The sequence below is a fragment of the Chaetodon trifascialis genome, chromosome 16, assembly GCF_039877785.1.
Source record: "Chaetodon trifascialis isolate fChaTrf1 chromosome 16, fChaTrf1.hap1, whole genome shotgun sequence".
NCBI classification, from domain to species: Eukaryota; Metazoa; Chordata; class Actinopteri; order Chaetodontiformes; family Chaetodontidae; genus Chaetodon; species Chaetodon trifascialis.
Window position 1 is genome coordinate 14,000,075 of NC_092071.1, and position 21,493 is coordinate 14,021,567.

A 21,493-nucleotide genomic window follows, 5' to 3' on the forward strand; every position below is an offset into this window, starting at 1 on the left:
TGTCATGATGTCATGATGTCAGTACAGGTTAGGAGTGCAGACAACAGGTGTGCACAGTTTACACAGACCAGTGTGCTCTCACTCTGGCAGCTGCCAACATTCATAGATTTCCCAAAAACTCTTCAGCCTTTGGAATTAGCAGCAAATAAGGTATGTACATTTTGATGGGTATCTATCATAACTGTGACAGGAAAGGCTGGTTTTCACATTAAGTGTTTGCAGAGGGACTGTTCTGCTTAGAGCTTACCAACACTTGAGCAGAAACTATTGTAGTTAACAACCAGCCTATTGGGCCAAAACCACATCTACCTACGGGCCTGTGCCTCCTGATAGCTTAGTAAAAATGTGTGAGACTGTGTAAGCGTCAGAGGAACAAATGTGGAGAATCATCAGGTCAAACAGGGCTAATCAAGAAAAACTTGTTTGACAGAACATGCAGATCTTGAGCACACCCGTGCCTTATGCCCGCAGACTCTGAGGATAACATGAGGAAGTTACAGACGGTCAGCCGGAACACCATTGATTTGGCTGCTGGCGTGAAAGCAAACAGGAAAAAGAGTGACCATGCTGTGAAAATGTGTCTAATTTCTGTTTCACGCAGTGGCTCCATTGCATTTAACATACATCGGTCAGCTTTTCATATTCTCCCAGTAACGTGTTCATTTGGCGACGGCCCTGTTTGATTTGAATTTCATTTTTGCAAGACAAATGAGCAGCACTCCTAAAATACAAGATATAGTACTGAGTACTAATTACTTCCTCATTTCCATTGTAATGTAGATCTTTGTTGCCATTGCATCTCAGGATTGAATGAGATTAACATGAAACTTAGCATTAGAGAAAATGACGTTTAGGCTCAAAATGAAGTCCATCTTGGTCAAAGATGTTTTCATTTGAGAATTTTTGGTCATGATTTTATTGTATATTTAGCAAGATTGCGCCATATTCATGAATTATCCAACTAATGTTTATATAGACATGATTGTGTGTATCTCATTGTCACCTGCTCTTTCCAGCCCTTTCCCCTGACTGCTTGCAATCATTACTTGCTCCAAACACCATAAAAATAAAGCCCTGACCTTGTACTTTAACCTCCACGTGGAATCTTCTCCCATTCAAAGCAATTAGGGCACTAAAATAATGAACAAATGTGTGTTACTTACCACTGAAGTATATTTCTTATGTTTACAGGCCTAACGATGGCCAACTTCGGGGGACATGCCATTCCTGGCTCCTTTTTCCTGCTCTTTGGCTTTTGGATAACAGTGAAATACATTCTCCAACACTACTGGAGGACAAATCAGCCTAAAGGAAGACTGATCACGCCGCCATTCATGAAAAAAATGGACTACTTTGAGGGAGGATTTTCAATCTTTGCTTCATTTGTTGGTCAGTTTTCCTCTCAGTCTACCTGCACACTCACACTTTAACGTATTCTTGACTCATCTCATTTGGTGCGATGTTGTCCTGTCCCAGGTATTATGGTTGAACAGTTTGTGGTGGATGGGCCACATGCCCACCTCTACGACAAAGAGACAGATTCATGGGTCAAACTGATGAACTGGCAGCACGGCACCATGTATCTGTTCTTTGGGATCTATGGAATAGTACTGGTTGGCAGTACTGCGTCCAAACTGGTGCCAGCTGGTGTTGACTGCCTTGCTCTCTCCTTGGCTCTTTTTGTTGAAGGTAAGCTATAAGGATGCTATGTTTTTAGTTATTTTCCTTAATATGACAAATATGCCCCTCCAAGCCATGTTTTGTGTATCATCCAGGGTTTCTGTTCTATTACCACGTGGCACATCGGCCCATGCTGGATGCTCACATCCACTCCCTGCTGCTCATGGCTGTGTTTGGCGGATCGGCCAGCACCATGTTGGAGGTGTTCATCAGAGACAACATTATTTTGGAGCTGTTCAGAGGATGCCTGTTCATCCTGCAGGGCTCGTGGTTCTACCAGGTGAATAGCAAACATGAGATGCTCAGAATGCTGTAATGTGTGCGATCTGTGGAAAAATGTGCCCATACACATCTCTAGAGCTATAACCAACCACAGTACCAATGTAGACAATACACTCAATACTGAAACAAGGACTACTTCAAGCAACATTATTATTCTTATTATTTTTTGAAGACGGCCAATAGATTTATTTAATTTCTTAAAGCTTTTTCAACACCAAATCAGTTTGATCATGGCCTCTTCAACCATCAAACTCACCTCAGACCTGTCTTTTTATAGAGAAATCTGAATTGAACAGATTGCTTTGCACTTCGCCCATTCATCACACTATTTGTCATTTCAGATTGGATTTGTACTTTACCCATTAAGTGGACCAGAGTGGGACCTGGAACTGCACGGCAACGTCATGTTTATTACTATGTGCTTCTGCTGGCATTTAGCTATGGCCATGTTTTTAGTCGGCTGCACCTCCTCTGTGGTTTGGTTGTAAGTATCCCACCCTGAAGTACTCAAACTAATCATTATTGAATGTGCCATAGTTATGGGTTTAGTAGAATAGGGTAAATACATGATAAACATCTGGAATCAAATAAATAGTTCTATTTATAGAGTACATATTTTTCACTTCTTCACTTTCCTACATGAAAGGAGCAGTAAATTGGTGAACCCATCTACATTTATTCAAATGTATTCTTGCACTGTATATCAACATATATAACACTAAGAAACTGGATCAAAAGATTTCTTCAATAGCATCAAACAGCAAACTTCTACTTATAACAAACTGTAACTTTCTAAGAACAGAAAACAGGATGTTTAATCTGGTCTCTGAACCTTTAATTCAAGGTACCCTGTGGTTTTTATAGTCAACATGGTTTTGTTTACGCTCAGCATTTCTCACCCAAATGCTTGAGGCCTATTAAGAACACTGAATGCGTTTAAAATGTTTACAAGGCCTCACAGATATTTGCCAAGTCTATGCTTTGAAACCCGTCGTCCTCTTCCTCTTTATTGGTGCATTATTGTACGAGTCAGCAGTAAATGTGTTATCACATCGCCCGCATGCTAACCCTAACGCTTGAGTAGCCTGTGTAATCTTCCTGTTGTTTGTGTGTTTCCTAAAGCCTTATTTTTCTTCTTCCAATAGCACAGTGAAGCGATGCTCAGGAAGGGGGCGGGACATAGAGATTGGAATGCGAAACACATCCTCCAAATCAAACTCCCAGAAGGCTTTGCTTGAAGACTCAGATGAAGAGTGACTGCACGGTTCGAGTTTTGTGAAATTTTACTTCTTTTTGATTTCATATATGTTGATGTTTCTAAGACATCTGCTTTTTTTGCACTATGTACTACAATGTACTGTAAATAAATAAATCACATATCTGTTGAAATATGACCTGTTATTATGTTCTGTTAAAGTATTTTAAGCACGGCTCGAGTGCATCAAATAAAAAATGAGAGCAAATAAAAAAATTAACGAGTCACAACACTGAAATGAATCAGACTTCAGCCCCACTTACGTCACATTTGCTAATATTCCAGCAAGAAGTGAGAAAGAACATCGTATTTACAGCTGTACAGAAATTTGAAGTGGTAATTTAATATGAATTGACAAGGTGTAATTTGTAGTTATACTGAGGTGAAGCATCAAGAGAGCGACGGGTCTTTTCAAACGTTTGTTGACCACTGTAAGAAAGAAAACCAGGGTTTCTATGCAACCTGCCTGGATATGGTTACAGTCTTTCACATTATATTTCTAACAACGTGGAGAATAAAATTCAGGAGATGCAATGTTGTTGAGTAATAATGACGATTTTCAGCATACTGCAGATACTGTTAACGATCCAGAGACCAAAACCCTCTGACGAAGTGTCAATCTGAACTCAAGCCCATATAGTTCACAGAGAGGAGTTATGTTTCTGGCTTTTGTATTTTGTAAGCGTATTACACACTGTAATAACTAACTGAAGTTATCGTGCAGGTAACTTCCCAGATAAGACATATTACTATCTACAATATTACCAATATCTACTGTCTGATGAGACAGGATCACTGATGAGGCGCAGGCGGGGGGTCAGTGGAACATTTGGGTGAAGGTGCTGTTGTGACCACAACTGTGGAAACAGATTTCGGCGAGCCTGCTGCCATGTGCTGCTGGAGCTGCTGCGCTTGCACCGTCTGGATGCGGACCTAAAGAAGTTGAAGCCATCAAGTCACATGAGTGATTCTTTTTGCTGGGTTTTGACAGCGTAGTTACAATTACTGTAAACCACAAATTAAAATGTAATTTAGTAGTTATTATAATATCGCTGCTGACAATACTGAAAAGTGAAACCTTCGCTAACCTGCGTGGCCTGTCCCTGCTGCTGTAGCTGCTGCAACTGCTGTGCTGTGACGAAGCTGACTGGTTTGTTCCCTGCGATCAGCTTCGTGCCAGCAGGCATGGTGGTCAGGATGATGTTCCTGCCCAGACTGCTGATGCTGCTCAGAAAACAGAGGAAAGAGACAAAAACATGTCAGTCTACCAACCCTGTCAAGAAAAGAGACAAAACAGCAATAAATTAACATATTTAAGAGGCTCCCAAATTGACTGACAGAGTAAACAACATATATATAGAAATAGCAGACATAAATAGTGTCAAGGTTGCAGCTGCGATCGGGGGCAAACATTAAAGCACCGAATCTCACAACATATTCAAATAAAATATGGTGGAAGCTTCTAAATAATACAGTTTTTACTGCTTATTTTACATTTTGAGTCACCATGGTCAAATTCTCACTTCATAGTCTGGAAAAGGTCTTAACAAGAGAAATCATTTCAATAAAAGAAATAACAGTGGCCATTATGAGACTTACTTTGTGTTTAAACTTCCTTTCACTATAGGTGTGGTCACAACACTCTTGCTCTTCAGTGGTTGGTTGAGGACAGAGAGGGGCACAGTTATCCGTGCAGGTAACTTCCCCTATAGTTTCGTCAAAGTACATACAGAGACATGTTTGAAGAGAGCTTCTTAAATCAACAGCGCGGAATGGATCAATACACGTCAGAGAAATTATTCAAGTACAAATGGCTAAAAATGTTTGAGATAAACTGGAGAGTTCCTCTTTGATGAATCGCCCTGGTGAAAATGTGCACATCATAGTAACTATTGAGAGGTATTTTGGAGGGAAGCATCCAGTAGTTTTGGGTCAAGCTTGCATCCAGTTACCTAAATTGAGACTGTGCAAGCTTGCGGTTCACACCTGCAATCCAACGACCACTTATGAATCTTATTTTCCTTTTTGCTGTGACTACTGGTGAGCAGAGAAAAAACACCTTTGTGCTGATATCCCATGACCTGGGCGAGTGACCTAAATTAACATTTGGCTTAAACAATACAAGACTGAGAACACCACCCTTATCAAGATCCCTTCTGTGATATGATACTGTGGTCTGTCGTTGTCATAAAAAACTGTTCTGTTTGTACAAGGTTAATGCTAATGTCTGTAATGCAAGAAATGTGTGGTTAGTGTTATATAGTATATTGTTACATATCAAATTGCTGGCTTGTATCAGCTGGGTGATATAGCACAGGAAGCAACAAAGTGACAGTCTCTAACAGCCCAATAGTGACCCCTGGAGGCCATACTGCTTCTTACGTGTGCATCCTGAAAATGCTACAACTACAAATATGTACAGAAACTGAGCAATCCTCTTACTGTTTGTGTCGTCACCACAGTGGCAGGGACCTGCCGCACAGTGGCTGTAGCTGTTCCCAGTGTCAGAGGTGAGCCCGAGGCTCCAGGAGCCACTGTGATCCCCTTGGCACCGGCCACAACACTGGCAGGCATGGTCACTACATTAGCACATGTAGACGCTGTGAGTGGTTTGCCGCCAGTGGTGGTCGTCATTGTGATGGTCTGACCCTGTTTCTGCGGAATAACACCGAGGCCTGGCATTATCCGAATGGTGGCGCCACTCTTGTCGGGAGAGGACACGGTGGAGAAGGTCCGAGATTTCTGGTCACCCACAGTGACAGCCAGTGTGGGCATCAGACGTATGGCTGTGTCTCCTGCAGCCTTCAACAAGGTGGAGGCAACAGGGCCTGCTTTAGAGGTCTGTATCTCCCCTGTGCAGGATGTGGCACTGGAGGCAGAGGAAGGTGAAGGGTGGGGCGGCGTCACATGGAGAGTGGCCGATATGCTCTTGCTGCCCGTGGTGGCCGTGCTCAGGAAGTCAGGGGTGAGCTTGACAGTCGCAACGGGTGATTTGGCAAGAGTTGCCATCATGTCTGGGGTGATCCGCAGCACCGTCTGGCCCTTAGCGTCGGTGGTGATGGAGGATGGTGGAAGACGTAGGACATCTTTGCCCTGGATGCGCAGGTTTGTAGCCGTTATCGGGATTCCTGCTCCTCCTGGAGTCTTCATTCCCAACTGGCCTGTGATGGACACCTTTAAAGGAAAAATGAACATCAACCAACAGACCGATCATTAGCATAGGAAAATAGGATCCATAATCAGACAGTGAGATCTCCTCCACACATTTTTAATCTGTGTAACTAACTTCCAGCCTGGTGGAGGCACTCTCACAGTTTAAGACTGGCTCACCTGTTTGATATTCGGGCTGGCGACCCCTTGCAGCACAGCAGGGGAAGCAGGGTTGTTGGCCGGGCTACCAGGTGACCCAGTGTGAGGTTTGGCCACAGCTACAGCAGATACAGACAGGGTGGTCGGCGCCTGGACAGGACTACTGGAGGACTGACTCCTCAGAGGCACAGAAACCACTGCCTATTGATATACACATTGAACACAGACAAAATTGACATAATACAACCATAATAATATGCAAAACAGCAAACAGGTTCTTCATCTGGTTACCTGTGAAATGCCCTTGGCTGCCACTGACACCGGCATCCTGATCTGGTGAGGGGTCTGATGCACCAGTGTGGCCTGCTGACTTCCCGCTGAAGAACCCAGACCAGGCTGAGCCGAAACCACCCGCACCTGAGGGAGGGAGCCTGCCGCCAGGTGACTCACTATCCGAGCCGAGTGCTGGGATGTGACCGCCTGCGAAGCTGCTGGGCCAGCCTGACTGCTGGGTAAGATGGCTCCCAGCTGGGGCAACGAGGGTGGCGACACAAGAAGAACACTGAGGGAGCGAGAGGGAGCAGAAGCAAAAGATAAGAGAAGCATTCTGTTACAAAATTACACAAATGAAATCACAATATCAATAAAAACCGAAGAGATCTTGTGTCACACTGACCCTGGGCTGGATTTGATTGTATCAGGGACTCCAGTCTTTGTTGGCGTGGTGGCTACGCAGGGTAAGGGTGACTTCGGGGTTCCAGGTGTGTTTATGGTGGGTGTGGTCGGGGTTGGTGACATGGGAATGGAGCCGATCTCCTGTCCTGCCTCCAGACATCCCGGAGTTTTACTGCCTCCGTCTTTACTCCCAGACTTCTAAAATATAAACAGGCCATGAGAGTCATGATCAACAGCTAAAATGTGTTTTTCAAACACTCATAAACAAGTCTATTCCTTAGGGTCTGTGATCTGCTCGTATCCATCCTTGCCATCATGTGTTTTGTATTTATTTCTCTTCATGAAAATTCAATAAAACACTGTGTTAAAAAATGGAGGCAGTGGACTCACAGGCTTGGATGCAGGTTTAGGTTTCTGCTGCAGGGCTTTTCGAGCTTTTGCAGCAGCAGCTTGAGCCTGGTGGATCCTCTCTGGATGGCAGAAAGAAAAAAAAAACTTTTTTTAATATCTTCTATTCAGACAATAGTAGATAACCAAATGAGGGAAATAGCTAAAGAATAGCTTATTGGCTGCCTCCACTCAAATACTACAGGATTAGAGATTTTTATAGTGGACAGTTAAACCCTTTTATCAAGCACATAGTTGCTTACCAAACTCCTCTTGACTGCGACTGCGGTGCAGGTAAATCCAGAGTTTACGGCCGATGTCGTACTTCACGCAGGGGTCTTTCTCATAGTGAAGTCTGTCCAGAGCCCCACTCACAACCGTGTTCACCTAAATGGCAACGAAATGTCCCCGTAAGACAACAACTTAAAACAACAGCATCTGCACCTAGAAAGAAGCTCTTACACAGAAGCTCTTTCCACACAAAAATAATCACTCTGCCAGAGTAAGTAAAAGAGAATATATCACACCTGTGCACTGGTGACATCTGGAGCAAGAAACTGTGAGTCTTTCAACAGTTCGCAGATCTCTGCCCTTGTTCCTTCTCCATTGGGTAACCTGGCCGCTGCGTCCCGCACTGCAGAAGAAAGAGGGTAGAGGTCAGAGCGGTGTGATTGTTTTCCTTTTGCCCACACTTAAAACACTGGCTCCCCCACAGCCTGGCAACGGAGTCAAGAGTAAAGCATAAGGTCTGACCCAGAGAGAGAATGGTGACGTATGGTGGACGGTCTGAGCGGAGCAGCGTGTGCTCCCTGGCTTTGTTGAGAGACATCTCTTTATCAAACACCCCTTTAACCGGCCCCACCACAGATTCAAAGCCGTGCATTCGAAAGGTGAAAGCTTTATGCGGCTGGTTGTATCGCTGCTGCTCCTAATAAACAAGCAAACAAACAAGCAAGTAAGTCAGCTTAGGGAGTTGATGTCCAGACAAAAGAGGCAGAATGTTCAGAAATAAGGAAAATTATTCCAGCTTCACAAACAAACCTGGATTTGAAACACTTGTCTCTCATCTCCAGTGCTGGGTCGCACCACATAATCAGTTGAACTGCTTGGTTAGAGATATTACACTGTTAACAACCATGATATTTTAAATCAAACCATTTCATTATGTTAACGTAAGTCACTGAATCTTACACTCTTGGTGTGGGAGAAGTAATCTCCAGCATGTCCTCATTTTCTGTCTGTGGAAGACAAAGATGCCCGTTTAAATTTCCTCACAGCAAAAACAAAATGAAAACTGTATTTGTGAAAGAAATCATTGCAGTACCTTGACAACTAAATCTTTGGAGTCCAGCCACAGCTGACAGAGAGCACTGAGATCCTTCTCTGTATCCTGAGTGGGGCCTAAAATAAGTGAGTGACTTTAATCTTCAGCAATACAATCAGTGGGAATAACAATCAGGAATTTCAACAGTTCAACTTTCTTACCAATCCACCTCCACTGCTGAGATTCATCAGCAAATTCCACAAATGGAGCAAAGCCACTGGGCAGCGCCATCATGCCATCTGATTAAAAAACAGAAAAGTGTGTGTGGGGGGGGGGGGATACATGAGCAGCACAGGGTGGAAAATAAAGTCTGACCATTTCAGCGACTGTATACAGAATACACCAATATTCCACTATTACTCTGAATTTTCTCATGTAAACAGGATATTCCAAATGAGGCGTTTTCTGATTAATGCATGTGAGATATGCCGATATTATTTGGGTTTCTGAAGTGAGTGTGCGTGTGGTTATTGCTCCTGATGAGCAGGCGATGCCTTGCAAAGTAGCTTCTGCCACCAGTCTGTGAATGGCCATTGTAAAACTCTTTTATCATAATAAACAGGAAAACTGGTGAACTATTCATTTTCAATAGCCATGTCGGTAGAATGTTGTCTTTTTTTTGGAATAAGACAGAAATTGTAATATTTTGTGCATATAAATGGATCATTGTGAGTGACCAGTGTGACTCACCTTTAGTCTCTCCCGCAAGGAACTGCAGGGCTTGAAGAACCAAGTCAGACCAACAAGGCACGGCCGAAAACCACACGTTGAGCGAGCTGGCTGCAGACGACTGCCACATTTGAACTTTGTCCTCCAACTGAGTCATCAAAACGTATCCGTTAACATATGTAGTCAATTTCGTAATATGTGTGTGAGGCTCTGGAATGAGTGCATACCATTGAAGTACTGCAAAGACTGTCTGCCCTTAAGATGTTCTCCAACAAGCTGAAGAAGCTGACGGCTATTTCCTCGACTGTAACCGGGCTGCTCTGAGACTCCTCCACAATTCTGAAACGATGATAACTCTTTACATTACTGACATACGAACACAATTATGGAATTATTCTCGACACCAGGCGAGCATTAGACTCACTCCTCCTTGATGTTGGGCAGTGGAGTAGAGGGTGTGTCCGGCAGGGAGTTGATGATGTTGGCTGGTGGAGCTGATGGAGTGTCTGAAGGGGCAAGAATTTCACAGGGATCCTCAGATTCCACTTTTATGGTCCTCATTTTCTTCTTCCTCCTCTCATCTTTTATCTTCTTCTTAGGCAGAGACAGATCAAAGAGTGCTGGAAGAAAATATACACAAAACATATGAGCATGTCTCATGAAGTCAAAGAAAACAAGGCTTGAGATTATTTTTTCCACTCTGTTTACTCACGCATAGCCCCCTTCCGACCAATATTCGTTCTTGAGAGTATGTCTCCAAGGTGAATATCAGACGTCATCAAGTCTGGATGGTCCTGAGAGAATCAATCATTAGCAATACAATGTACAAAGTATGACTAAACCATATCTGTGTTACTTTTCTTACTGGCTGTCGCTTCCTCTTCTCTCGATGGTTTTGCAGCATGGCCTTCAAGTCCTGCTCCCCTAGTTCTATTTTTTCTGTGAAGAAATGAAATGTTTTTAAACATTCACTGTGCTCAAACATTCGAGGAACATCATCGGGATACTGCAGAAATCACTGACCACTAATCTTCATGTCCTGGGTGGAGAGGCTGGGAAGAACTCTGAGCGAGACAGGCGTCGGAGAGGAAGGGGACTGTGGTGCCGGAGTCCATAATGAAATGTCTACAAGCATATGCAATAAGAATAATAATGCCGTGCAATAAACCAGTGTGGTCAGTTTTATAAATCTGCCTTTTCTGCACTTGAATCTCATACTGATACTCATTTTCACAAGGCATATTCGATGTTATACTAGTGTCTAAATCATCTTGTGAATTCATATTAGAGTTCAAAAGAAAAGACTCACCGTCATCATCAGATGAAGCATTGCTATCTCCACACTCAGTTTTGACTTCCTTCAATATGCGGCTCAATCTTCTTCTCACCCTTGGCTCCCGCATTTCAGCATGAGTCTTGGACGGTAACTTTCTTTTTGGTGGAAAGTCCAGACCATTGTGAAGCGCGAACTCCAGCAGCTCCTTCAACAAGAAGACATGGTAAGATGATTTGCAAGGGGCTATGTGCCGTGTACATTTAAGTTTTACAAAAATACCTTTCTGGAAACGAGGATCTGCTTCAACAGTCTGTGGTAATACTGCTGAAGGGAGTACAAGTGTCGCTTTCTCTGCGACTTGGCACAAAGTTGTCTGTACTTCACCACCTCAGGATTGAAGTAACCATCTGGGTAGAGATAATAAGAGTCATGATCACAAAGTGCTTCAAAAAAAAATCACACAGCATGACATAATTGTGTGTTGGTGGGTAAATAAGTGGATAACTTGAAAGAACCTCTGAATAATTTTTGTGCAAGATGAAGGGGATTTCCGAAGTTAAAGTCTCTGTTGTTGAATAGGTCGCTGATGGTGCTGTCCTGCTCTGCAACATTGTTGTCAGGAAACTGTGGCAAGAACTGACGAAGATGCTGCCTTTGGGAATCCGACAGTACTTCACTCCAGGTGCTTTCGCTCATCACAGAGAAGAAGATTTCAGGCTGTTTCAAATAAATGTAAACAGCAAAAATTGAATGCTTCATCTGCAACCTGTAAACAATTGAACAAATTAGGGAAGAGCAGCATTTCATCACTGGGAGCCAGGTAACTCACGTCCTCAAGCAGGTCCTCTGGGAGGTTCACCCTACAGTTCCCCAGCATGCATTCCTCTGTGATTTGTCCATCGTTTTCTTCTTTTGGATCAAGAGGATCAGTAAGCATGTCGGTGAGGGCATCCATTCTCCTCCTCTGTGCAAACCTTGAAGTATTTCGCACAGAAAAACACATTTGACTACAATGTCATACTCCTTTTAAGTTACGGACTGACGTAACCAACGGGTGCATTTGCTTTAAGTTTACTATAAATAGGGTTTATAGCTGTGGAAGCGTCTGGAAGTTCAGCGATGCAAACGACAACTACGACAACATTACCAAGCATTCACCAATGTCAAAACATTAGCCACTCTGTAAAGTATCGTAGCGCTGCTTTGTGAGCTAAGCTAGCAGCGAAGTTAGCAAAAGAATCAGTTAAAACGTTTGGGTTGCTGTTTCAACTTTCAACGCAAGCACACTAACTGTGCACGGTATACTGGCAAATATGCACGTTATGACTTAGTTGATAATGCTGGTTTAAATTGCTAAAAGCTCTTACCTGACACTGCTTTGTGTTGTGAAACTGAAGACGGAATTCTTTCACCGACGCACCGTTTCTTCTTCTACTGAAATTGGATGGCAACCACCGGACGCCGCCCACATCGAGCGCTTTGCTGCCCTCCACAGGAAGTTGAGAATGTCTGCACAGTCATTCATGTGAATGTCTTATGCGCAAAACGTCGTTCCTATCGACATTTTACATTATTATTATTCATAACTTTGCGCCGGAGAATAATTCTTATTTAACACATTCAATCTCACATCTAGCTAAATGGGGGTATTGTTCGTCTGGCTACGTTGTAATTGTTGATGCACAGCTAAAGTTATTGCTAGTGACGTTAGATTCAGTTGAATGTTAGCATCTGGTCGTTTTTTGTTTTTTTTTAGTTCGTTTGTTCGTTTGTTTGTTTGTTTTTGAGAAGTCTCTACATTCCGTTGAGGTATTTTCAAGTTTTCTATACTCTCAACAGAAAGGGAATGGCAGCTGACAATGTAAGTTTAGGCTAATATTCAGAAGAGCTATGCAGCTTTAGCTATTTAGCAAGGCTAGCTTCTTTTAAATTAGCCAACATTAGCCAAGTTACCCCCCCCCCCCCCCCCCAAAAAAAAAAACAACCTAACAATAAAATAATTATTATTATTTGTATCTATAGTTAATTAATCAGCATTGATAAAGGATATTAAAACGTTATATTTTAACATGAATTCAAAAATAGTAAATCATTGATAATTTCATGCTTATGTTTTTCATGTAATTTTGTTTACAGACACAACACAATATGACCTTATCTCCCAGGTGCACCCCATCCTCTGTTTTATTAAAAAGAACAAAAGGAATGTTCCATTCAATAGATTAAACCAATGGAAAATTCATGAAAACTCAAAAAGCATTGTCAATGATCCATTCATGCTGCTCTGTGTCACGCTGGGACACACAGTTCATTAGTTCATCTGCCCCCTTTTGTAACACTTTTTTTTTTTTTCAATTGTGATGGCATTATAAGAGTTCTTGCTTAAATCTAATAACAGTCATTGTTAATGTAACAACATGGTGCAAAACAATGCTCTAGACACCATGACCAGGGAGCACTTGAGTGCTGGCTCAGCTTTGTCAGCTTGCTCCACCTCTTTCAGATGTTGTAATGAGCAGGAATGAATGGTCAATCCCTCTGCCTCATAACACAGCCAGAGAGAGGCACACACTCCCAGTGCCCTTCAGAAGCCTTCACCAACTTTGTCTTGTCTTATGAGGTGGCCACATAGGTCCCAGTATTTACAGAACAGAGAGACAAACCTTTTCCTGTTTCTCTCAAGGTCTTGCTGTTAAAGCCTTGGGAGGATGGCAGAAGGTGCAGATGGGGAGGAAGAGATCCAGTTCCTGCGCACAGTAAGTGATGCTGTCTGCCTCTTCTCAAGTGGTTTGCAACTGTTGTGAACTTATTCAGTCAACGATGTACAGTGATTAGCTTTTTCTATGTTCTATTGTTGCTGCATGGTAGAGATTAGAAGTATGCATTGCGTGGGGTTACTTTCTTTACGTAGACTGAGCACAGATTGACAAGGACAGGTGGCTGGTTTTGTCGACATTGTTATCTATTTATATCCCAACGGGGACTTGATGTGTTATTGTTTTGTCACAAAGAAAAAAATCCTCTGGTGCCTGTTAACACATAGACATATAACAGAAGTTATTCTAACATTTTGACATGGACACATATGTGAATTGATGGAAAGTAGGGTAAATAAATATTTCTTTGAGAGGTGAATCACATGCTTCGTTTTCTGCAGCTTGTATTTGGGTCACGCCAAGATTGGAGTCAGCCAGAGTTGATGACAAACACTGGAAATAATAATGCCTTAATAGTGAACAGTAGTGTGAAGTGCTGGACTCAGTTGTACCATGCCTGGTGTGGATGATTTTCTTGGCTTGTGGGTTAAGAATCTACAACAGAATAAAGCTGATAGGGTTGTAAAGCTTCAGGAAAAAAATATAAGAAAGTCCTTCTTATCAATGCAATATCATCATCATCCTCAAAATTTGACAGATTGCAGTGTCTCAGGCTTTTGTTTGATTGGTGATAACTTAGGACCATATTTGCCCAAGTACGCCAAAATGTAATATTAGGGTGTCAGATTGATCCACGGGGTGCTGTCAGGTCTTTACGCTGCTTGACTGTCAAGTTTTACAATTTTGACTTAATTGTTTTTGTTTTGCTGTGATGTTGCATTCTAAAATGCAATGAATATTGTCTTAATTTCTGTTTATTTTTGTTGCATTACTCACTGCTGAGCTATCGGATTTCCTTTTTAGATCTCTGTGTCAAAGCATGCAGAAGGGCATTGTGGCCTTGTAAGTCTGCTGTTTGTAACGCTCTCTATTTGGATGGTCAGCGTTGACACTGAGCTACTGTAGCTGTTCTACATAGTGCCACTTGAGTTTCTCTAGACCCTGGTAACTTTAGCCCCAATGTCAGCATAAGCCAGATGCTGATTGTTTGCATAAACTGCATTAGTTGAAAATCCTTGTAGGTAAGTTGTACATCCTAAAGTGTGACTGCGGCCTTTCTGTGTAATGAAACGTCCACTGAATCGTTTAATGAGCACAAGCACATTCAAACTGAAATGTTTTTCGTTTACACACTCAATCTAGGAGCCACATTCATCTAAAAAACACGCTTTCAGCTTCCTCATGTCTCACGTCCTGAAATAGCACCAAAGTAAAACATGTTAACAATGTGTCATAAAGTCAGTGCCAGTCTGTTGCTGTTCACCCTGAACTCAGCTGAGTTCTATATTTACTGTGTGAGGATTATCAGGTTCAAAGCTCAGCCCATTTCGGCACCTGCTGACTTCAGTCCATGTGGGAACTTTACTACAAAAGTAGTACTGGCACCTTTTATTATCAGATACTGGTTTCAAAACATCTTCTCAGATTTTCTTTTTAGACTTGATCTTACATGGCAGATCATCTCGCTAGCCTCATGTCTTCACGGTGGCCTCTGTCTTTCAGGCGGTCATTCCTGGTCACACAATAAGTTGAGAACAGAACGTAACAGAAACTTAACACTTCTGTCAGATGCTATGCTTGGATTGTCACTGTTGAACGCACCCAAATATTTGCTCAATTCTCCTTATTACCAACACTGTCATTGCTCTGCGTTTTTACTTCAGTCTAATGACTGCTGGAAATTATTACATGACATAAGTGTTATGATTATGGGACATATATTTCAGCATGCGTTCAGGACATGAGATTGATGAAAAGGAAACAGACTGCATCAGCTCCCCTTTACAACACTGCAGACTCACAAACTGTTACACAGACACAGTAAAAAGTCTCTTAAACTCATGCTTATGATCTTCAGTGTAGCCTCAAGAAATATAGGTCACCGTGGCAGAACTGCTCCGCTGTCCTGCAGCTTTGACTCGAAAAAAAGTCCACCTGCTCTGCTCTTTTTTTGTCTTTGGAAGTGGATTTATTTATGAGCAACCAGTTTATGATGACAACAGAGTATTTTAACTTTGTACATACTTGTGTAAATTAAGAAACATCAGTTTACAGATTTCCCTCTTTTACGTGATGTCATTATGTCCCAAGTTTGATTAGTTTTATTGTCAAAAGCAGATGACATCCGAAAGTTGTTCAAATTTTCAGCAGCAGTTGATATTTGGCAGAATCGGCCGCCAGTTTACAGCTTCAGGAATAACTGTGATGACCCACAAACTAATGAAATTACAGTATATTTCAACCCAATTGACAGACATTTGACAACTATGTTGAACTCATTTTCCTGAACTGATGTGTTGCTGGCATGTGCCTTGATAAAGGATTGAATGAACCAGAAGTAATTGCAGATAAGAACACAAACAGCTGAGCATGAAGCTTTGAACTGAGCTAACTCAAAGTGAATTTTTGAAAATCCCTCTCCTCAGCAATCTTACTAATTACATTATTTAGGCAGTGTGGTTCCCCTGGCCGTCAATTCCTGAATGTCTGTTGCTTTCCAGAATGGGATCTGTGAACAGCAGGTGCAGCGGCCTGAAATAGAGAGCGGGTGGGGGGGAGTGGCTGGTGTCATAGAGCCAGAGAGGTAGGGAGATTAGAGTTGGGCCAGTGACAGATGCAGAGAAATACATTGACAGGACAAGAACAAGTGAAGGTTAAGAAAAGTTGTGTAAGAAAACAGCTGTTTAGCAAGTTTCTGTTTTGGATGTACTGTCCACACTGTTGTCGCTTTGGAGATTTGGTGGACAAAAAAACTCATTTACGTAATGAAATAAGGTCAGACACACTATCTGTGTTCCTTTGTTCACTGCTTCCTTGGTACGCAGCCACCTCCAGATTAATTTAGCTTGTAATTCCACCCTTGGACAGTGTGGTTCATACGGATTTGACCTATTAGAGTCTTGAATGGCAACGTCAGTATATCATGCAGTGAAAGAGGCATCATGTAATCTGTGCTTTGTAGAATTCATTAAAGGGCATCTCCACAGATCACATTAATTCTGGCTTGGGATCTTTGTTGCATGTCAGTCCATCTTGCTGTTTCTCTGTGTTTTCCTGCAAAAATACCCCTGTTTCTCACTTTGGACTCATTTTGTCTTTGTAGGATGATCAGGTGGTGCTGCAGTGTACTGCATCTATTCTTAAGGAGCAGATCAAGCTGTGTCTGTCATGCGAAGGGTTTGGGAATCGTCTGTGTTTCCTCGAGACCACCTCGAACGCTCAGGTAGTGAACGCACACGGTGCCTGACGCCTTCTATCTGTTTTCTTTGAGAGTTGTTATTGCTACAGCTCACCAGGTTCACTGCTTGTCCTGTGGTTCAGAATGTCCCTCCAGATCTCGCTATCTGCTGCTACATTTTGGAGCAGTCCCTGTCTGTGCGGGCATTGCAGGAGATGCTGTCCAACTCCTCTGTGGATGAAGTAAGACACATTCGGGGGGGGAATTAGCACTGTGTGGTTAAAAGGTGCCACCTATGATATGATAAACAAATGCAGTATATGACTTATTAAACAACTTTGTTTCTTTTCTGATTGCCACATGCTCCATCACTCTCCCACCTGCCAACCACAGGCTGTTGATCTGGACAAATGGGTAAGTCTGCTCAGTCTCCCCATCACGGACATTTCAGCCTGGAAGTTTGTGTCATAAGTGTTATCATAAACTTCAGCTTCAGCCTTTTCTTGTTTCCTTCTCAACAGCGAATGAATGAACATGAAAAACACCAGTGATGGCATAACACGATGATAACAAAACATTTCAAGCAGTAGTTATTTTTGTATAATCTTCTTCACTCCTTTCATCCTTTGCACATTGAACTGACTCTTCCTCCTTCTGCCAGTCGTCACAAGGTGGGGGTCACCGAACCCTGCTGTACGGACATGCCATCCTCCTGAAACACGCCCACTCCGCCATGGTGAGCACATACTGCTGCTCTATAATCTCTCCTCTTGGCAGCAGTCCTTCTCACAATCCATTGTTCTCTAAATTGTCTGCAGTGCATGTCACCTCACCGCACTGACTTGTTATCCCTCTCTTTACGTTGCAGTACTTGAGCTGTTTGACTACTTCGCGCTCACTGACAGACAAGTTGGCTTTCGACGTGGGCTTGCAGGAAGACTCCACAGGTGGCTCGCACTCCGCTGCACATTATGTAGCGCACACACGCAGATGTAGATCACTGCGTTCTAAATCTATTTGTCCGTAACAGGAGAGGCCTGCTGGTGGACCATCCATCCGGCCTCTAAACAAAGGTCTGAAGGCGAGAAGGTCAGGGTGGGAGATGACCTCATTCTTGTCAGTGTCTCTTCGGAGCGTTACCTGGTAACCATGGTTTGATTACATGCATCATAACTGAAAATTTGTTGTCAATGAATCCTTCCAGTGTTAACCCCTGCGCTCTTTTCAGCATCTGTCCTACGCCAGCGGTGACTTGATGGTTGACGCCTCCTTCATGCAAACACTGTGGACCATGACCCCTGTGATGTCTGGATGTGAGCTAGCAGAAGGTCTGTAATTTTGTTGTTTTCGTCTCCTTTGTTCATGTAACCGTGTCCACCCTCTCCTAGCAATGTGACTCTTTTCCACTAGGTTTTCTGATCGGAGGGTACGTAATCAGGCTGTTCCACGGTCACATGGACGAGTGTTTGGCGATTCCAGCAGCCGACCAAGGGGACGACCAGCGCAGGTGACCGATATCCCTCATTACTGTACATTCCATCAAATATGACAACACTAGTCATCGATAGAATTTATTTTTTATTGGATTTACACTCTCGATCTGTTAAACACACCATGTGTTTTTCAGGACTCCTGCAAAGTAAGAAAATGTCAACCTTTTGTTCCAGGGTTGCTCACTATGAAGGAGGGGCTGTATGCAGTCACGCTCGATCCTTATGGAGACTCGAGCCACTACGTATCGGGTGAGTGTCTCCACCCCTTGCATTTAACATGTGCATTTCAATAAGTCATTTTTATTGACTTTACAGTGCGCTGATGCTCTTTCATTTGTGCCTGTCGGCAGTTGGAGCGGAGGTCACATTAAATGGGGACAGTCTTTCCGGATACGTCACATAACAACAGGCCGATATCTCTGTCTGGATGAGGAGAAAGGGCTGCTGTTGGTGGACTCAGAGAAGGCAAATTCTAAGATGTCAGCTTTCTGCTTCAGAATATCAAAGGTCATTGTCAGGCAAAGTCAGCCGTGCCAGAATTGTGTCTGAGCCTTCATTGTGCAGTGTAGAAATTCTCACTCGCTTTAATGAAGAACACACTTTTTATTGAAACTGCAGGAGAAAATTGAAGTGGCCCAGAAGCGAGATGTGGAAGGCATGGGCACGCCTGAGATTAAGTATGGAGAGTCCATGTGCTTCGTACAGCATGTTTCAACTGGCCTCTGGCTTACCTATGCTGCTGTTGATGCCAAGTCCGCCCGTCTGGGCCCTCTAAAGAGAAAGGTAAAGCAAGATGGTCAACAAAACATAAATCACAAATGAATCTTGGAGCAACTGTCACAATGTGAAGTGTTAAGTGTTAAGAGCACCTGTGTTCAATTCTCAGGCCATTCTTCATAAAGAAGGCCACATGGATGATGCACTCACAGTGGCTCGATCCCAGACTGAAGAGTCCCAAGCTGCCAGAATGATTTACAGCACAACAGGCCTCTTCAACCAGTTCATCAAGTAGCCCCACTTCATTTTATTCAATTGTTTGCTATGTTTTTGCTTCGTAGATACAGCATATTCTCATTGTGTCATTCTCATGTCTCCAGAGGCCTAGATGCCCTGAGTGGGAAAAACAAATCTGCCAACCCACCGTCTCTGCCCATGGACACAGTGGTGCTCTCCCTGCAGGACCTCATCTTCTACTTCCGACCCCCCGAGGAGGAGCTGGAGCACGAGGACAAACAGTTCAAGCTTCGCTCGCTCAAGAACAGACAGAACCTGTTCCAGGAAGAGGTTGGTCTACCTACTGAGGGATGACTTCATGAAAGTGTATAAAGGCTGCATGTTTGGATGTAAATGTAGGTTGTTTCGTCTGTTTCCATTCAGTTTTTGTATTTCAGCTCTCTGTAAGTTCGTATTGTCTTTAACAGGGAATGATAAGTCTCGTCCTGGACTGTGTTGATCGGCTCAATGTCTACAACACAGCCGCCCACTTCTCAGAGTATGCTGGGGAAGAAGCCGCTGAGTCATGGAAGGAGATAGTGAACTTACTGTATGAATTGCTGGGTAAGTCTGCTGATTGGTTCTCTGCATTCATGGTGACCTGCATGGTACCCCGTATCGACCCACCTTTCATGTTTTTGAAAGTGCTGCATTGACAAGCTTTTCTGCCGCTCTTCTCCTGTGAAGCCTCTTTAATCAGAGGTAATCGTACCAACTGTGCCCTCTTCTGTGATAACCTCGACTGGCTGGTCAGTAAATTGGATCGTTTGGAGGCATCCTCAGGTATATATAGACAAGCAGAAGCTCTTTTAAATGTCTAACATCTTGTTTGTTCTCTTTGAAAGCTAACATACGTTAGACTGCCTACATAACTGTGAATGAATTTACAGGAATCCTGGAGGTGTTGTATTGTGTTCTGATTGAGAGTCCAGAGGTGCTGAATATCATCCAGGAGAATCACATTAAATCTATCATCTCTCTGCTGGATAAGCATGGACGCAACCATAAGGTCAGGAACACCTAACACTGCTTGCTGAGCCTGTTGGAAAAACCTGAAACGTCTGAGCTGATTGCAGTTCATATATTCCTTAATATGTAAAAATCATGATATATAAGCTCAAGTTTCAAAGCAACTACAGAACAATCATGGATTTCTGTCTCCTTTGTCTTGTCAGGTCTTGGATGTGCTCTGTTCTCTCTGTGTGTGTAATGGGGTGGCTGTAAGGTCAAATCAGAATCTCATCACAGAGAACCTGCTTCCAGGTCGTGACCTGCTACTTCAGACCAACATTATCAATTATGTAACCAGGTGGGTGAGTTTGTACGAGCACCCTTCAGTACAGGGTGTACATGGTGTACCCAGTTACCTAAACTTCTGCTCTGAGCTGTGATTTGTTTTTTCAGCATGAGACCCAACGTTTTCCTTGGAACTTGTGAGGGATCTACTCAGTATAAGAAGTGGTATTTTGAGGTGATGGTGGACCACGTGGAGCCGTTCCTTACAGCTCAGCCATATCACCTGCGTGTGGGCTGGGCTCTGACGGAGGGCTACAGTCCGTACCCTGGTGGAGGGGAAGGCTGGGGGGGCAACGGGGTTGGGGATGACCTCTACTCCTACGGATTTGACGGGCTTCACCTCTGGTCAGGTAAAGTAAATATGGTATGATGTAGAAGTAGTCTTTTGCATGTATTTGATCAGCACTGACACCATCACCAGGTCCAATTTGGACAGTTAATATATTTCTTAAAACTCTTTTTTGATCTTTTTTTTTTTTTACATTTTCCTACATGACGCCTCCAACTTATACAGATAAACTTCTTAAGATTTCATATTTATGGACAAACATGAATTCATTTACCGTATGTGTCCACAGGACGTGTTCCGCGTCATGTTGCCACACCAAACCAGCACATCCTAGCTGCAGAGGACGTGGTCAGCTGCTGTCTGGACCTGAGCGTGCCCAGTATTTCCTTCCGTATCAATGGGCATCCTGTTCAGGGCATGTTTGAGAACTTCAACCTGGACGGCCTGTTCTTCCCTGTTGTCAGCTTCTCTGCAGGCATTACGTAGGACACTATAAATCATAATTATAATA

The 21,493-nt window shown here is 43.1% G+C and overlaps 3 protein-coding genes across 4 annotated transcripts in view; 2 read left to right on the forward strand and 1 right to left on the reverse strand.

Annotated features, from left to right (window-relative positions):
- Window positions 1–37: 37 nt before the first annotated feature.
- tmem45b (transmembrane protein 45B) lies at window positions 38–3,219 on the forward strand. Its single transcript, XM_070983606.1, has 6 exons — window positions 38–150; window positions 1,192–1,389; window positions 1,477–1,689; window positions 1,776–1,960; window positions 2,304–2,446; window positions 3,108–3,219. Exons 2-6 carry the CDS (start codon window positions 1,200–1,202, stop codon window positions 3,217–3,219), a joined length of 843 nt encoding a protein of 280 aa, XP_070839707.1. The 5' UTR covers window positions 38–150; window positions 1,192–1,199.
- On the reverse strand, window positions 2,697–12,290 carry nfrkb (nuclear factor related to kappaB binding protein). Of its 2 annotated transcripts, XM_070983594.1 has the most exons (26): window positions 12,225–12,290; window positions 11,687–11,831; window positions 11,373–11,574; window positions 11,137–11,264; window positions 10,891–11,062; window positions 10,605–10,706; window positions 10,447–10,520; window positions 10,294–10,375; window positions 10,006–10,201; window positions 9,809–9,920; window positions 9,603–9,729; window positions 9,074–9,151; window positions 8,913–8,989; window positions 8,780–8,826; window positions 8,630–8,690; window positions 8,342–8,516; window positions 8,116–8,222; window positions 7,852–7,975; window positions 7,592–7,671; window positions 7,203–7,399; window positions 6,818–7,088; window positions 6,548–6,727; window positions 5,660–6,391; window positions 4,817–4,923; window positions 4,306–4,441; window positions 2,697–4,150 (listed from the first exon to the last, which is right to left on the reverse strand). In XM_070983594.1, the coding sequence occupies exons 2-26, from the start codon at window positions 11,810–11,812 to the stop codon at window positions 4,010–4,012; spliced, it is 3,834 nt and encodes a 1,277-aa protein (XP_070839695.1). In that variant the 5' UTR covers window positions 11,813–11,831; window positions 12,225–12,290; the 3' UTR covers window positions 2,697–4,009. The 2 variants fall into 2 exon arrangements, with proteins under 2 accessions (XP_070839695.1, XP_070839694.1); XM_070983593.1 differs by lacking the exon at window positions 12,225–12,290 and having other exon boundaries at window positions 11,687–12,000.
- Window positions 12,291–13,565: 1,275 nt separating this feature from the next.
- The window catches only part of LOC139344439 (ryanodine receptor 1-like), a 43,521-nt gene continuing 35,593 nt past the window's right edge, over window positions 13,566–21,493 (forward strand). Inside the window, exons 1-19 of the mRNA XM_070982612.1 lie at window positions 13,566–13,613; window positions 16,837–16,956; window positions 17,055–17,153; window positions 17,573–17,647; window positions 17,780–17,858; window positions 17,942–18,054; window positions 18,140–18,239; window positions 18,322–18,418; window positions 18,579–18,653; window positions 18,755–18,911; window positions 19,023–19,187; window positions 19,291–19,412; window positions 19,502–19,688; window positions 19,826–19,961; window positions 20,085–20,180; window positions 20,288–20,406; window positions 20,573–20,706; window positions 20,802–21,043; window positions 21,272–21,464. Coding sequence (XP_070838713.1) covers window positions 13,566–13,613; window positions 16,837–16,956; window positions 17,055–17,153; window positions 17,573–17,647; window positions 17,780–17,858; window positions 17,942–18,054; window positions 18,140–18,239; window positions 18,322–18,418; window positions 18,579–18,653; window positions 18,755–18,911; window positions 19,023–19,187; window positions 19,291–19,412; window positions 19,502–19,688; window positions 19,826–19,961; window positions 20,085–20,180; window positions 20,288–20,406; window positions 20,573–20,706; window positions 20,802–21,043; window positions 21,272–21,464 — 2,357 coding nt within the window. The remainder of the gene's footprint in view (window positions 13,614–16,836; window positions 16,957–17,054; window positions 17,154–17,572; window positions 17,648–17,779; window positions 17,859–17,941; window positions 18,055–18,139; window positions 18,240–18,321; window positions 18,419–18,578; window positions 18,654–18,754; window positions 18,912–19,022; window positions 19,188–19,290; window positions 19,413–19,501; window positions 19,689–19,825; window positions 19,962–20,084; window positions 20,181–20,287; window positions 20,407–20,572; window positions 20,707–20,801; window positions 21,044–21,271; window positions 21,465–21,493) is intronic.

Bases quoted from the DNA above. Each gene is read 5' to 3' on its own strand.
- nfrkb (XM_070983593.1), bottom strand. From the start codon at position 11,860: ATGTGTTTTTCTGTGCGAAATACTTCAAGGTTTGCACAGAGGAGGAGA. The intron at 9,730-9,808 runs GTATGCACTCAT...TTGATGACTCAG, and splicing joins GTCTTTGCAGTACTTCAATG to TTGGAGGACAAAGTTCAAAT. The intron at 7,672-7,851 runs GTAAGCAACTAT...TCTGCCATCCAG, and splicing joins TCGCAGTCAAGAGGAGTTTG to AGAGGATCCACCAGGCTCAA.
- tmem45b (XM_070983606.1), top strand. From the start codon at position 1,200: ATGGCCAACTTCGGGGGACATGCCATTCCTGGCTCCTTTTTCCTGCTC. The intron at 1,390-1,476 runs GTCAGTTTTCCT...GTCCTGTCCCAG, and splicing joins AATCTTTGCTTCATTTGTTG to GTATTATGGTTGAACAGTTT. The intron at 1,690-1,775 runs GTAAGCTATAAG...TGTATCATCCAG, and splicing joins CTTGGCTCTTTTTGTTGAAG to GGTTTCTGTTCTATTACCAC.